Source organism: Oncorhynchus keta, chromosome 14 (genome assembly GCF_023373465.1).
Source record: "Oncorhynchus keta strain PuntledgeMale-10-30-2019 chromosome 14, Oket_V2, whole genome shotgun sequence".
In the NCBI taxonomy this organism is placed as follows: Eukaryota; Metazoa; Chordata; class Actinopteri; order Salmoniformes; family Salmonidae; genus Oncorhynchus; species Oncorhynchus keta.
Genome location: NC_068434.1, coordinates 63,006,621 through 63,018,713, shown reverse-complemented (window position 1 = coordinate 63,018,713; position 12,093 = coordinate 63,006,621). Strand labels below are relative to the sequence as shown.

General features: G+C 42.9%; 1 protein-coding gene across 2 annotated transcripts in view; it reads left to right on the top strand.

The window, feature by feature from the left end:
• Positions 1–11,109, top strand: part of LOC118393754 (cadherin-11-like) — a 68,379-nt gene extending 57,270 nt beyond the window's left edge. For both annotated transcript variants that reach the window (XM_052462089.1, XM_035786795.2), the window contains 7 exons: positions 1,661–1,848; positions 4,645–4,898; positions 5,338–5,474; positions 5,821–5,942; positions 6,122–6,239; positions 8,764–9,015; positions 9,415–11,109. In XM_052462089.1, coding sequence (XP_052318049.1) covers positions 1,661–1,848; positions 4,645–4,898; positions 5,338–5,474; positions 5,821–5,942; positions 6,122–6,239; positions 8,764–9,015; positions 9,415–9,911 — 1,568 coding nt within the window. In that variant the 3' untranslated portion in view covers positions 9,912–11,109. The remainder of the gene's footprint in view (positions 1–1,660; positions 1,849–4,644; positions 4,899–5,337; positions 5,475–5,820; positions 5,943–6,121; positions 6,240–8,763; positions 9,016–9,414) is intronic.
• The last annotated feature ends 984 nt before the right edge of the window (positions 11,110–12,093 follow it).

The window sequence follows — 12,093 nt, the reverse complement described above, 5'->3', positions numbered from 1 at the left end:
CACGTCCTGACCATAGAAAGCCTTTATTTTCTATGGTAGAGTAGGTCAGGGTGTGACTAGGGGTTTTGTCTAGTTTATATTTTCTATGTGGGGTTCTAGTTTGTTTTTTCTATGTTGGTGTTTTGGTATGATTCCCAATTAGAGGGAGCTGGCTATCGTTGTCTCTAATTGGGGATCATACTTAAGTAGCATTTTTCCACCTGTGTGTTATGGGATATTGTTTTGAGTTAGTGCACGTAGCATCTCGTTAGTCACGGTTCGTTGTTTGTTTCTTTATTTGTTTTGTTCTAAGTTTTCACTTTAATAAATTTTGTGGAAACCATATCGCGCTGCAGCTTGGTCCGACCATTATTACGACAAACGTGACAATCTTATATGCTTTTGTCCCCAAACAGCTGCCATTGAAGATAGAGAAAAACTAAGCATATTTAGTCATTCTTATATTTTGTAAAGATTGATTATCTGAAATCCGAACAGTAATATACTTTACTGTGAATTAGTTACAGCCGTTTTCTTGACTAGTAGTATTTTTCTAGTATTCTATGGAATGTTCTATGACCAGACACTTTCTTATCTGGATAGTATTTTAAATACATACAGTGAGCTTCACAAGTATTGGGACAGTGAAAATGTTTTTGTTGTTTTGACTCCGTACTCCAGCACTTTGTATTTTGACTGGGCCATTGTGACAAACCTCTTAAAAGAAAAACCCAGAATGGTTACGTGTGTATTTATCCTACTGTTTTTACCAAACAAATGTCAATCATAATAAGTGTTATGAACAAAACATTTTCTCTGTCCCAATACTTTTGGAGCTCTCTGTATATGCACCAAAACATATTACAAATGGCATTTAGTTTTACATTTGATAAGGAAAGACATACACAATATAATATTTAAAAAACATTATTGAAAGAATAAGGTTGGGAGGAATACATTGTCTCAATCAACCCTAAAAACAAAGTGCAAGTTGCATCATGCTATCAGAACCATAACATATATATATATATAAAACATTAATCTCAGTGATATAGATAGGCATCTCAGTGCTAGAAGCACCGCTACAGACCCTGGTTCAATCCCAGGCTGTATCACAACCGGCCATGATTGGGAGTCCCATAGGGCGGCGCACAATTGGTCCTGCGTCGTCCGGGTTAGGGGAGAGTTTGCCCAGGGTTATGATAAAATGTGTTCTTAACTGACTTGCCTTGTTAAATACATTTTATATAAAACATGTATATTGTCATCAAAATGTTACTGGAATTATAAAATGTTTCAAGAATAAGGCATATAATAACAATAATTGGCTTTTACAACTTCAATTTCTTCTAACATACATTCCCCAAGCCTATAGCCTAATACAGGAAGAGAAGGGGATTGACCAGTGACAATCTGAGCTACTTGGTGAAGACTAGGAGCCTCTTTACTAGTACCTAGCTATGTACTGTCGGTGCATGTATCTAACTATATACAGCTGCCCCCACGGTGACAAGGATAGACAGGGGCTCATTTAAAACAAGATTACATGAATGCAGTGGAAAGTTGGGTGAATGTTATTCTGTACCTCAGAGTAAGTCAAAGCAGGCATCAGGCATCGAATACAAGTGTGAATTATATATATTTTTAAAATTGTAACAGTTTCTATTGTTTCTCCCCACAGGTGTATACGCCATGTCCATTTCAGAGGACAAGGTTTCGGGTGAGGAGGTGGGCCGTCTGAAGGCTAAAGATCCAGATCTGGGGGAGAATGGACTTGTGTCATATCGTTTCATCGAGGGCGATGGGATGACTGTGTTTGAGATTACCACCGACACTGACACCCGTGAGGGTGTTATCAAACTGAGAAAGGTGAGAAGGGACTGAAGGGGATTTACTATTCCATAAAAATGATGGAGGAATGAAAGGAATGTGTGAGACAGTCTATAGAGTCATCTGCATCGAATCACCCTTTTTGTTACTGCCCTTTCACTAACATTCTGAGGACTAAAATGATAGCCTCAATACGTAACATTACTTGATACACCTGTGTGCGTCTGTGCGTGTTTGAATATGTAAAGGTGGCTATATGCAATTTCTGTGTGGTAGAGAGAGAAAGAGAGGGGAAAATAGAAAGAGAGCGTGTGCCTGTGTGTGAGACTGAAGCACACACTGAGCAGGAGAGAGAGAGAGAGAGAGAGGGGGGGGAGAGAGAGAGAGAGAGAGCGAGAGAGAGAGAGAGAGAGAGAGAGAGAGAGAGAGAGAGAGAGAGGAGAGTGATTTTTCACCGTTCCACTCTGTGATTGCAATGACACCGCCTCAGTTTCTTATTACGAGCATTGACTTTCATGGTTGGTTCTCTGGGAGAGGAATCTATGCAGTCTGACTGTGGGTCGGCTGCTAGCGTGGCACTGCAGCTCTGCTGTGCTCCAGGGCTGGGATTATACCGACGTTCACCAACCTGGGGAGGTCAGCCTTGCACTGCACTGCACCGCGCCTGGGCTGCCTCTGGGTGATCACTGGCACCATTGCGCCTGGAGCCGCCTGCCTGCCATGGTTAGGCTTAGCCGGGCCTCCAGAGGAGAGAGAGAGAGGCACTGCTTCCCTCCCTGGTCCCTACGCAGCAGGAGCAGCAGCCTAGACGGAACATTGCCACCTGGTGGTGCTTCATTATTTAAAATCCCTCAACTGTCTTTCACAGCACAGGCTCCCTCACACTCAGAGATCAGCAGCAATCTCACTCACACTCCTCTCTACTCCTCTCCAAAACTAACACAACTCTGAGAGAGGGAGGCCTTTGCATGCGTGTCTGAGAAGTAATCATATTTTCTCAAGGGTTTACGCAAGCTGGGTAATTTTGTCAGTTCAGTGGAGTGTGAGTACCAGTGTGTAGTCTATGTGCTGAAAAATGGCGCTGTTCTATTAATCATGCCTGAGGATTATACCAGGTAAGCCACGACAGCGGCCATTGAAATGTGGAAAACGGCCATGTAAACAACTTCCTCTATGGCCAGATGAACCCAAGTGGGATCAGACATCGCTGCTCAGTGCAGATCCCCTTCATTTCCATAACAGAGAGGGGCACCAATCATAATAAGTCTTATGAACACCGGATAATACAAATTGTAGCTGGGGAAAGTGGAAGAATTGAATAAGAGGAAACAATGGCTTGACGCTGAGTAGAGAGAGTGGTGGTGGGTGGGTTGTAATTCTTAACAGTGTTTGACTATCACAAATACCAGGACCCAGGTCCCAAATGAGAACATTCTGCCTGCTGATTAGGCTGGGTGTGGCGTGTGTGTGTGTGGGGGGGGACGACAATACAGTGTGCCGACTACAATCAGTTTGATGTAGCCCTGCTCTTCTCAATAACATAATGCCTCCACTATACACCTCTCGGGAAATCATCACCTTTTGCTCTTCAAAGCATGTTGAAAATTAAAGTCGAAATTACTGTCGGAATTGCCAGAATTTTAATCAAGTATTCTGTTTCAACTGCGGGCTACCAGGCGCAGGCTGAATGCTAAGAGGAAGTCTGGCATTATTGTGAATATTATCTACCGCTGATTAGTTTCAGCTGCAAATTATTAAGTGCCAAAATAAAAGAACCGAGAGAGAGAGAGAGAGAGAGAGAGAGAGAGAGAGAGAGAGAGAGAGAGAGAGAGAGAGAGAGAGAGAGAGAGAGAGAGAGAGAGAGAGAGAGAGAGAGAGAGAGAGAGAGAGGACGGAGGAAAAGAAAAGAAAAGAGAGAGGAGGGAGAAAGAGAGAGAGGGAGACAGAGAGAGATAGAGGGGGAGGAAAAGAGTGAGACAGAGAAGACCACAGCTTCAGGAGACAACGTCAGTGAGGAACATTCACCGACCTGTTAAAGGAAAGAACTGGGTCATGACTGTTCCCACCGTTGGCAGCTTCATTAAAGACATGCAAAAAATACTGAAGGATGAACAAAAAAACTGAGATAGGAAAACAACTTCAAATCAATCACCATCCAGGCAGAGATAGATAAAGTGTGTGTGTGTGTGTGTGTGTGTGTGTGTGTGTGTGTGTGTGTGTGTGTGTGTGTGTGTGTGTGTGTGTGTGTGTGTGTGTGTGTGTGTGTGTGTGTGTGTGCGTGTGCGCATTCTGGTATGCTGCCCCCTCAGCTCCGGTCGGTACTTTAAAGTCTCACTTGGTAATTTGTGGGAGTGATGGCTGCCGAGTGAATCAGGGTAACAAGAAAACAGGTGGATATGTGAAAGCAGTAGAAGGCAGGGTGTAGAAGGATGAGGGTTGTTCACACTAAATGGCCATTAACTATTTTTGAGCATAACTGATTTGGGAGTGTCTTTCCAATTTCTTGCAATTAAATGAACTGGTGGTGATTGAGGCTATGACTTAGAAAAAAAGCATCCACATGGGTTCTTCGGCTGTCTCCATAGAATAACCCTTTTTGGTTCCAGTTTAGAACCCTTTTTGGTTCCAGGTAGAACCCTTTTGCAGTAGAACGGGTTCTACCTGGAACCAAAATAGTTCTACCTGCAACCAAAAAAGGATTCTTCAAAGGGTTCTCCTATGGGCACAACTGAAGAACCCTCTAATGTTCTAGATAGCAGTGTACAGCTACAGTAAATCATTTTTATGATGCAGTAATAGTATTATTACTAAATCCACCCTGCTCCCTCTTTCCAGCCTGTGGACTTTGAGACTAAGAGGGCATATACCCTGAGAGTAGAGGCATCCAACACACACTTGGACCCCCGTTTCATCGCCTGGGGCCCCTACAAAGACACAGCCACGGTTAAGGTTATGGTGGAGGACGCAGACGAGCCGCCTGCTTTCATGGCAAGTAGCTACAGCTTTGAGGTGGAGGAGAATGCCCGTGATGGGACCGTGGTGGGCCGTGTACACGCTAAAGACACAGACGTGGCCAACAACCCTGTCAGGTAGGCTACTTGGAACACTCTGTCTCACTCTCTTTGTTACACATTTGTGTTTGTTTTTAGCGCCGTTGTCTGATTATCAACCCCACTCCGTCTCATAGTGTTGTAATACATCCTTTCTGTTTTAAATTGACCATTTTATGTTGATACCTAGATGATATCAGTTTCAAAGGCCTCACCTTGTCACTATAAAATACTGCAGGGCCCGACTCAATCAGTAAACAAAATAAATATCCTATATTATTTCCTGCTCTGCAAGAACAAATATTTAAATTAATATGCAGTTTCAAACTATAAATATTGTTCCATCGAATACATTAATCCAAACAGTGCAAAACATGCATTCTTACAGCACAAGAAAAATTGGGCTTTTGTTTTATCTAAGGAACCAGGCCCTAATTGAATACAGTTCATGTTTACTTATCACTACTGTTCACTGCAGGTACATGATTCCCCGCTACACGGACGTGGAACAGTTCTTCAGTGTCGGCCCAGAGGATGGCATCATCAAGACCACCAGACCGTTGGACCGGGAGACACTACCCTGGCACAACATCTCTGTCAGCGCCACTGAGATTGGTACGCCACCCTCCACCTTGGGTTTCAAATTAGAGAGTAGCTGTGAATACCAGAGACGCTCTCTTATCAGGGATAATTTGATGCATCAAAAATGTATGTCTGGAACTTTAGAGATCAAGCAGTTCTGTTGTATTATGCACAACACTCATCTGACAGCATCATTTCCAAGCATTCAACAACCTACATAATTTCTTATACAATAAATAGGGTCATACTGTGCTGTCTTCTCATTGTGTTTGCAGTGAATTTCAGAGGGAGCTGGTTTTGTTTTCCTAGCAAGCCAAATCCCATGAATGCGCACTGAATCACTAACTTGTTTGTTATTCATTTTTGTCATTCTGCACAGGGGGACATCACCAAGATACAAAAGTACGTGTCAACATCAAAGTCAAAGATATGAATGACAACGCCCCTGAGTTTGCCACACAGAACGAAATCCTTGTGTGTGAAAATGTCTCCCCTGGCAAAGTAAGTCTAATCATTTACAATGTATATTGTACTTTTTCCCAAGTCACATTTAGAAAAGACAGATCTTTATGCATACTAGTAACCATCATGTGCAAAAATATATTTCTATTTTATTGAATATGTTCAGTGTTTTGGTGGACTCTGTCTGTACTAACTCTTGTGGGTGTTGTTCAACTCAGCTCATAGAGACAGTCAGTGCAGTGGACAAGGATGAGATGGTCCACCGACAGTACTTCCACTTCAGCATCGCCCCAGAGGCTGTCAACAACCAGAATTTCTCCCTGAAAGACAACAGAGGTGGGTGGCTCAAGCATTCTATTTCCATCAATGAGAAGAGCGACTTCTGTTTGGACACTTTTACTGTCTTTATAGTGGCTACTCGGCACTCCAGGACTCCAGTCAGTGAGATAGAAAACCACTGGGTATTTTTCCTTCTTTACATCAATTCAGGTTTCTCTACATCCAGATGGGAAGTGATTCAGCAGATCTTTGTAGACTGAAGTTTGATTTGAAGCTAGATCCAATAGAGCTCCCCACGTAATAATTACCACGGGTGTCTCTCTGGCGTCCTAGCCTCTGCATCGGTGAACTGCTGCATGTAGGAGACTGAGCCTGTTGGATCAGTTTGCAGTGTTTGCGATTGCATTAGCTATCCCTACATCACACTCTGACTGATCAGCCAGAGGAGAGAGAGAGAGAGAGAGAGAGAGAGAGAGAGAGAGAGAGAGGAGAGAGAGAGAGAGAGAGAGAGAGAGAGAGAGAGAGAGAGAGAGAGAGAGAGAGAGAGAGAGAGAGAGAGAGAGAGAGAGAGAGAGAGAGAGAGCTAATAATGGAGCACAAGATATAACTGTGGAGGTCAGCTGGCCAGCACCTGAGGGCCTCAGCCAATGAGCAGTCAGTGTTTTGTGTTTGTATTTGCATGTGTGAGTGTGTGTCTACAGGGTTGCATGCACCTGCCTGTGGCCGAGCCAGAGCCGTAGGGCCATATGCCCTCTCCGCCCTATCTGCTCCAGCTGAAGTGTTCAGAGCCAAACGCTTCAGCTGCATTTAAAAATAACTCTGGCATGGGAAGGAGTCTTTTAAAAATGGCCTGATGATACAAGAGATGATGTTTGGGGGCCTGGCTGTCTGGTGACTCATCCCAGCTGTCCTTAAGCTCAAAGCCCCTGCCAGTCACAGTGATGGAGCGGCTGTTTAGGCGAGCTGATCAGAGAGAGTACCTGTTACATTCCATTTCAACAGATGAGGCACAGTGGTATTTATCCCTAGAGGATGCCATCTCTCATCAGAGGAGAATTACTCATCATGGGGATAGCGTTCATCAGCCTTGTTTATAAACTCCTGGATTAAAGATAATGAGAAGCAAAAGTTAATCACAGAGTTTTGACGCCATAAAAATACTTGATTAGACTTGCTTATATCCATAGAGATTGCTCAGTACCATGTGACAAAGCTATTGTAATGACTATGATGGAGACATTCAACAGCTGCTGTGAGTAGTTCAGTCAGCATTGCCATCTTTGAACAAGCAATTACATGACACTTCTCTTAATGACATGCATCCATCAATATTCTCTTCTACAAACTTAAGCCAACTTAAGCTCTTTTTTCATCCTCTGCCATTGCTTTAATACTCGTCCCGACCGTGCCGTAATCACAAGCTACTTCCAAGCATCTCTCCTTCTGTGATGGAGGAGAATGAATGAGGGGGAATGAATGTGTTAATTGCAGTTTAATGGGATATTTTTTTAAATCCCCAGATAAAGTCATATCAGACTGTTCCAAGCAGTGCTTCAGTGACTATATAGCAGCCAGCATGGCAAGGGATGGCTCTCTACCCGTTTGATCTGCTTTAATGAGAGTCAAAATTAGTGCTTTTTAGCAGTGTTTTCAAAAAGCCCACAATATGAGCAGAACAGATAACAGCCCCTCTGATTTGTTGGGTTTAAAGAATCCAAAGCATCCTTTGAAATGGACAGCTTTCTAATCTAAATGTATCTATGTATTTTCTCGTGATTTTCAGAGTTTGCGGTGTCTGTCTGAGACAGCAGGGGCTATTTCGTTTTTTCTTGCGCTATCATATCTGCAGATGTAAGAACATTTGCTCAATTTAATTTTATGAAGAAAATGTTCCTTAAAAGTGGCTTCTTATGAAGTGATTCTTTCAGCCATACTACCTTGTAGGATATTTAAGTTCTCATGGCTTTAGACTGTGTTCTACCTCAACCCTTAAAAGATACTCTACCAGGGCAATGATAACCTTTCTTAGTATGATGTAGACCTAGAATGAATAGCACAGGATTCATAGAGCCCATTCACCCTTCCATTCTGTATGCACAATAGCCTTGTCATGAGAAACCTTTTCTGAAAAAGGTGCAGTGGGCTGAGGACACCGCTGTGAGAGAGGGAGGGAAAATGACTAAGCCACAAGCACCTAAATGAACTCCATCTCTGTTCTGAGAGCGACCTTGCACTGCGTCAGGAGAGTGCACTTGGCCTCCTTCCACCCTCACCCAGCCCCAAATAAAACCAATACAGCTACCTCCGCTAGAGCTTTGATTACACTTCCAAAAGCTAATAAATGTTCACAATATTACAATAATTTAATATCTGGAAATTCACAGCTCATTGCTTTTCCCCCGCGGCTATACGTCTGCCTTCAGCCTTATGAACTCGTTGGATAAGTAAAACTCTTCGGTTATAACTGTGATTGTGTTAAGCAGTCTGTACACTACCGGAAATAACCCCCCCCCAAGAGGAGATATTTAAAGGACCCTCTTTTCCCTGTATTTTACTTCGGCTCCTCTCTTGTTCCCCACAGACAGCACAGCCAGCATATATGTGACCCGGAGGGGCTTCAGTCGGATGACCCAGGATGTCTACTTCCTTCCCATTGAGATCAACGACAACGGCATTCCTCCCATGAGCAGCACCAACACGCTGACCATACGAGTGTGCAGCTGTGACAGTAAGGACACCATCCTGTCCTGTAACGTGGAGCCTTACATCCTGCCTGCAGGCCTCAGCACCGGAGCTCTCATCGCCATACTAGCCTGCATCGTCATTCTCCTGGGTGAGCATCAGCACTAAAGAAAACATCAACTTGCATTCAATCTGTTGTTGATCTAATATTTACTCATGTTTGATCTTTTTTTCCATCCTGAGTGGTGCTTATCCTTAATGTTTTCAGAATAGTTTAATGTATTTATGGAACAGATGCTTGACAGAATATTAATAGTGTGCGTTATGATTATCTACACAGGCTCAATTAATTATTTAGCTTGCAATTAACACTGTTTAAAAAATGTCAGACAGATTCATACCACCTGTAATACTGTATATTTTTGCACTTCCAATCCAAATGATCTGTTAAAGCCTGTCTAATTAGACAATGTGAAATGCTAAAGTTATTTTAAGAGCTATAAGAGCTAGAGCTTGTATGATTGGCTGACTGATATGTTTCTCATGGCAGCAATCGTGGTGCTGTTTGTGGCCCTGCGTCGTCAGAAGAAGGAGCCGCTCATTGTCTTTGAGGAGGAAGACATCCGTGAGAACATCATCACCTATGACGATGAAGGTGGCGGAGAGGAGGACACAGAGGCCTTCGACATTGCTACGCTGCAGAACCCTGACGGTGCCAACGGCTTCCTACCCCGTAAGGACATCAAGCCTGAGCTCCAGTACCCAATGAGGCCTGGCGGGCACCCCGTGGCCAACAGTGTGGATGTGGATGATTTCATCAAGACCCGCATTAACGACGCGGACAACGACCCCACGGCCCCTCCCTATGACTCCATCCAGATCTATGGCTACGAGGGCCGGGGCTCCATCGCTGGATCCCTCAGCTCCTTGGAGTCGGTGACCACAGATTCAGACCTAGACTACGACTACCTCCAAAGCTGGGGCCCGCGCTTCAAGAAGCTGGCCGACCTTTATGGCACCAAAGACTCTGCCGATGACAACTCTTAACGTTCACCCATTTCCCTGACCATCTCCTTGCACCCTTTCTCCAACCTTCCACTGACTTTGTGTGGTGCTTGAAGTTTACTATAAGTATACCACAAGCATTTTTATTTATAGTAAACTTTGTTATTTGTACGTGTAAAGTATACTTGCAGTATACTAGATACCTGTTGGGGATGTTTGGTAAGGAAGGACAGAGGGAATTGAGGAGGTGGCAACAAAAGAGAGAGAGAGAGAGAGAGAGAGAGAGAGAGAGAGAGAGAGAGAGAGATATAAAACACATTAAAAACATTTAATAAAAACACCTCTGTGGGATGTACTGGTGTGTATGGAAAATGAAGACATGCTTAATGTTTGTGGTGAGAGATCAAATAACACTCGGTATTTCAATTTTTTATTCATTTTGTAGGTTACTACGGTTTGGGGTTGGAATGTGGGTCACAGAGAGACATGTAATTGTTGATACTGTGAATGAGCTCACAAAGAGGAGAATAAAAAATTGTTGCCTTATATCAATGAAAAAAACGATGAGAAAACCACAACAGCAAACTGAGACTGGTCGCTCGTGTAGCACCTCCATCTTCCTGAGGAAGATGAATTCAACAAAAACAGAGACAGTGCTTTTTCACAAATCCAGTGAAAAATCCCCCCTTTCAGCCCAATTTCACCAATGATAAATCACAAGGAAAGACCTGTGAGCTCAAAAATCGCCTTAAGTAATGGACACTCTTGCATCACAGTGCATTTTTTGCAACTTGAAAAATATATCCTAAAGCAAGCTAAGGTACATATAACGTATGTACAGTACAATGTGCAAATATGTCTCTTGAGGATCAAACGTGCGCCGATTGGTTCTTGTAAATGTCATTTTTTATGATAATGTTATTATGATTATTATGATTTTTTTAGTTCTCTTCATTTTAAAAAATTTTTGGGGGGGGCGTATGTTTTTCTCCCTTGTTGAGAAAATAGCAATCTGTCCTGTTGTAGTGAATGACGCCTAATTTCTATGTCGAATTTATGGTACCTATTTGTACAATTTTAAAAGTTCTTATTTTAGTACACATGCAGATATCAGTATTTCAACATGTAAGAAAATGTTACAGCATCACACTTATATTTTATGAACATTGTACTGTTGCTTTATTATGTGCTTCTATCTAAGAAGCGAAAAACTTTGAAATAAATGCTTTTTATAAAATGATTGATGGTGTTAATAAATCTGTAAGAGCAAAAGAGCAATCTGTTCTTTCCCTAGAGGTGATCTACGTTATGATATTGAACGGTGTCTACTGGATGATGCTGGGAGGACTTAGAGTAATAAAGGAGTTCAATATACATTCACAAATGGTGCCACAGAACAACCAGTGACATCTTGAATATGCACACACACACACGCACACACACACGCACGCACGCACGCACGCACGCACGCACGCACGCACGCACGCACGCACACACACACACACACACACACACACACACACACACACACACACACACACACACACACACACACACACACACACACACACACACACACACACACACACACACACACACACACACACACTGCACATTCATGTATGGAGCTTTTCACTGGTATGGACCCAGGATGTCAGTGTTCCCATTGACCATTTCCTGAGATTAACGTATCTCTCCCAGGGATGCTCCATAGCAAACTTATTCAACCTCTCCAAGGGATGCTTCCCAGCTAAAGGTCAATGCGCACTTTAACTTCTTAAGGATGACGCAGAACACAGTTCCCATGCAGGAACATCACTCAGCGGAATTTCAGAGCGCCACCTATAGTTTTTGATAAAACTCAAACTTTCATTCAACTTTCATTAAAATACACATTCAAGGTAGTGAATTAAAGCTACACTCGTTGTGAATCTATCCACCAAGTCAGATTTGTAAAATGCTTTTCAGCGAAAGCATGAGAAGCTATTATCTGATAGCATGTACCCCCAAAATACTGCAACGTCACCTAACACGACAGATTTTGCGTTAGCCGGCGCTACCCAAAACGCAGAAATAAAATATAAAACATTCATTACCTTTGACGAGCTTCTTTCTTGGCACTCCTAGATGTCCCATAAACATTTATTTGGGTCTTTTTTTAAATTAAATCGCTCCATATATAGCCTAGATATCGATCTATGAAGACTGTGTAATCAAGGAAAAA